Below are 4157 nucleotides of genomic sequence, written 5' to 3' on the forward strand. Positions count from 1 at the left end.
ACCTTCCCCATCCTCCACCTTCCCCATCCCTTATCTTCCCCACCCCCACCTTTACCACCACCCGCTTCTTGGTTTTTCCCTGTGACCTTTATCACCACCTGCCTCACTTGTTTGTTTATTGTCTGGGAGGACAGGAGTTTTTCTTTTGTGGTGTTTTACTGCCGGAGGCTGGATCTGGGCTTGGTACTTTGTAGGTGCTCAGCAAACCCTTGTGGAGTGAGTGGATGAATAGACAGGCTTTGTCCTCTTTCTTGCAAATCCAGGAGACTGTGCTTGCTTAGCTTTCCAGGTCAGGTCAGAGGCTGATGTCACCAATGGAAATCCTCCCTAATGACCAAGTGCCACATCCACGGTCACAACAGCAATGTCTGCTGTGTCTCCCACCTCCGGGCTCAGGTGAGAGAGCAGTCGTTCTCACACAGGGGAGATTTTATCTCCCAGAAGATATGGCCATAGCTGGAAACATTTTTGTTGTCCCCACTCTGGAAGGGGCAGGGCTGGCGCTGGAATGCCATAGATAAGAGGCCAGGAATATTGGCAAACACCCCGCAATGCACAGACTCATGCATTCCAGCGAGCCAGCAGTACAGAGGTTGGGAAACCCTGCATTCGCAACGCTTGGATTTGAATCCTGGCTCTGCCAAATGCCAGCATTCTGATCATGAGCAAGTTACGTGCACTCAGCCTCAGTTTCCAAACCTGTCAAGTGGGGATAATAATAGGCGCCCCACTCTGTAGGATTGTTGGTTGCCTCAAGCGCAGCTGGAGTGGAATCAGGGAGTGGGGAGATGAGGTCCGAGGCTGGTGGGCGGAATCGTGTTTGTGATGTCCGTTGCGACTTGGTGGCTTACCCAAGGCTAGTTGTAGCTAGCAGTGCCAGGTTGTAAGGTGGGACTCTAGAACTTTATTTTCTGGCTGGATCGGCTGGATGGGCCACTTTCTCCCCTGCATGGGCCCTGTCCTAGAACCGTATCCTCACCTGAGCCTGTGACTCACCTGGGTTGGGCCAGCATTTGTGGGAGGTAGGGAAGGGCAGGTGTGACTTATAAGTGAAGGAGATCTGCCGGCTCAGAACCGTGTCCTGAAGTGTCTGTGCAGTGCACAGCTTCCCCTCAGCCTCCTCCAAGTGGGAAGCAGCATGTGGACCCTGGCTCTGATGCTCCTCGCAGCAGCCTGCTTGTTCTCGCTGGGGGTTGCTCTGTGGGTCATTTGCAGCCATTTTTTCATTGTGCACATCCCTGCAGCGATTGGCCACCCTGTGAAACTGAGAGTCCTCCATTGCATATTCCAGCTGCTGGTGACATGGGTGAGTTTTGTGTTTTATGTGTCCCCTCCTGCTGAGTATTAAGGAAGGGGGCAGGAGAAAGCACACGCCAGAAGCTTCTAGCTGAATGAACATCGATATCATGGGACCCACAGTGACGGCTGATCACCCCTTCTCAAACCTGCGTTATCACGTGGTTCATAGCCTCTTTTGGTGTTTATGAAGCTCGCTGGGCTAATATCCACAAAATTCAAAGAATGATCTGCTTTCTCAGTTCACAGAAGGAAAAAACACGTCTGGTTCTATCCACCTGCGTGTCTCCCATTTGACTTTCTTTTTTTTTCTTTCTTTCTTTCTTTTTTAATAGACACAGGGTTTCTCCATGTTGGTCAGTCTGGCCTCGAACTTCCCGACCTCAGGTGATCCGCCTGCCTCGGCCTCCTAAAGTGCTGGGATTACAGGCGTGAGCCACCTCGTCCAGCCTGACTTTCTTTTTTTGTGTTGGTTTGTTTTTATTTTTTTAAACTGAGGTAGAACATTCATATAAAATGTACCATTTTTGCTATTTTTAAGTGTACAGCTCAGTGGTAATAAGTGTGTCTATGTTATTAGCAGCACTCAGCACTCTCAGAAGCTGTGAAGACAGGAATGAGTTTTCCTGAATCTCTGAGCCCCAGTTGCTATTTACCTGCTAGCTAGAGCCAGCAAGCCACAAAATAAATGGGTAGCAGATGAGTAAATTAGTGCCGGTGGGCAAAACTACAGATTATGACTTTAAAATATATTGTTGTTTTTGAGAGATAGAAAGCTGCCTAGGTAATATAATTTGATGCTGCTCCTGTTGCAATTTGTTAAAATCCCTGTAAACGGAACTGTGTCGGTATTGCCAATATGGATTTCTTGTACCTTTTCAGAGGGTTGACGGAAATTCAATATACAAAATATTTCTTGTAAGTTTCTTACAAAATGAAAAGCAGTTGCCAGGGCCTCTTCTCCAGAGACACCTTAGATGTCTCTTCTATACTATTCAGAAGAATGTGGGTCTCTTGGGGGATGGGGGTCTAGGGGAGGGACAGCATGGGGTGGGGAGGTTGGGGAGGGATTACATTGGGAGAAATGCCTGATGTAGGTGACGGGGGGATGGAGGCAGAAAACCACCATGGCATGTGTGTACCTATGCAACAATCCTGCAAGATCTGCACATGTACCCAAGAACTTAAAGTACAATAATAATAAAAAAAGAATGTAGCTATTATCTAAAAGAGAAGAGCCCAAGGCCTCTGATCTCCAGAGTCAGATGCAGTGATTGGCTCCCAGGTGTTCCTGGCCTTGACGCTCATATTCTGTAGTCCAGGGTCCCAAATACAGTGACTTGATTTCTTCCTTTGCAAAGTGGGGAGAATTGCCCCTACTTCACAGCATTTTGTGGGGACTCCGTGAATCACCCTCTCCGGCACAGAGGGAGCCCTCCGTAAATACTAACCATGGTTACTCTCTGTTGACTCATTGCATCCTGCACCAACTCTGGGCTCCAGGGTCAATGGCAGGTGAGAGGGAGAACGTCCCTCCAGGTCTGCCTTTAGGGAGCTTGTAGGCTCCAGCCAGTGGGGGCAGGGAATCGGTCCATAAAGGAGCAAACCCACAAGCGAACAAGCTCCAGATAAACAGCTTCCCAAAGTGGAGAACACCAGGAAGACAGCAGAGCCCATGAGGTGAGCCCAGCGGGGCTTCTCACCTAGGGCTCCCTGAGCCCCCCTGGGTCATGGAATACAAGGGGCTCGTGGACTTGGATGGGGTCAAAATTAGCCCATTTTCACGGCTGACCTCCAGTCGAAATTCCTTCCACAAGGACTGAAGGCAACAAACCACAGTACTGAAAGCCAGACCTCGACTTTGTCACCAAGAGGAGTCACAGCTATTTGCATAGCCTATTAGATATTGTGAAAACTCATGTATTCTCCTCTTTCCTTTGAAACTAGGGTACCATCAGGCAGCAGCTAGATCTTATTACTCAATGTGCTGATAAGGAAGTACCTGTATTATCACATCATACACTTTAATATTTTGATAAGGACACTCAAAACTGCTTTCCTTTATAATCCCACATATTTATTTTATGTATTTAAAAATGCTCTGGGCTGGGTGTAATGGCTCACACCTGTAATCCAAGCACTTTGGGAGGCGGAGACAGGAGGATCCTTTTGAGTCCAAGAGTTTGAGACCAGCTTGGGCGACACAGTGGGGCCTCCATCACTCTAAAAAAAAAAAAAGTTCTGAAATGAGGCCCTTAACCCATGGCCAAAACGGCTGTGACACAGAAAAGGATTACAAAACACTGGAAGGCTACCCAGAGAGACAGCCTGCTTTATTTGCATATTTTTAACTCTTTTTTTTTTTTGACCTGGAGTTTTCCTCTTGTTGCCCAGGCTGGAGTGCAGTGGTGCGACCTCAGCTCACTGCAACGTCTGCCTCCCGGGTTCAAGAGATTCTCCTGCCCCAGCCTCTCAAGTAGCTGGGATTACAGGTGCCTGCTACCATGCCTAGCTAGTTTTTGTATTTTTAGTAGAGACGGGGTTTCACCATGTTGGCCAGGCTGGTCTCAAATTCCTGACCTCAAGTGATCTACCTGCCTTGGCCTCCCAATGTTGGGATTACAGGCATGAGCCACGATGCCTGCCTGTATTTTTAACTCCTTGTGCAAACTTTGACATATACCAAACGGGAACAGAGTGCCCACCCTCCAGCGCTGCCATCGCTGACTCCTGGCCCATCTCCCTTCCCTGTGTCCCTGACTTTCCCCTCATTTCCATTTATTTAAGAAGCCAGTCTTGGACATCGTAGTATTTTTTTTTTTTTTTTTGAGACGGAGTTTCGCTCTTGTTGCCCAGGCTGG

General features: G+C 48.4%; 1 protein-coding gene across 1 annotated transcript in view; it reads left to right on the forward strand.

Moving 5' to 3' along the window:
- The first annotated feature begins 1138 nt into the window (after positions 1-1138).
- AADACL3 (arylacetamide deacetylase like 3) overlaps positions 1139-4157 on the forward strand; it is an 11204-nt gene continuing 8185 nt past the window's right edge. Inside the window, exons 1-2 of the mRNA XM_037730799.1 lie at positions 1139-1306; positions 2724-2811. Coding sequence (XP_037586727.1) covers positions 1139-1306; positions 2724-2811 — 256 coding nt within the window. The remainder of the gene's footprint in view (positions 1307-2723; positions 2812-4157) is intronic.

Source organism: Cebus imitator, unplaced genomic scaffold, assembly GCF_001604975.1.
Source record: "Cebus imitator isolate Cc_AM_T3 unplaced genomic scaffold, Cebus_imitator-1.0 Scaffold15, whole genome shotgun sequence".
NCBI classification, from domain to species: domain Eukaryota; kingdom Metazoa; phylum Chordata; class Mammalia; order Primates; family Cebidae; genus Cebus; species Cebus imitator.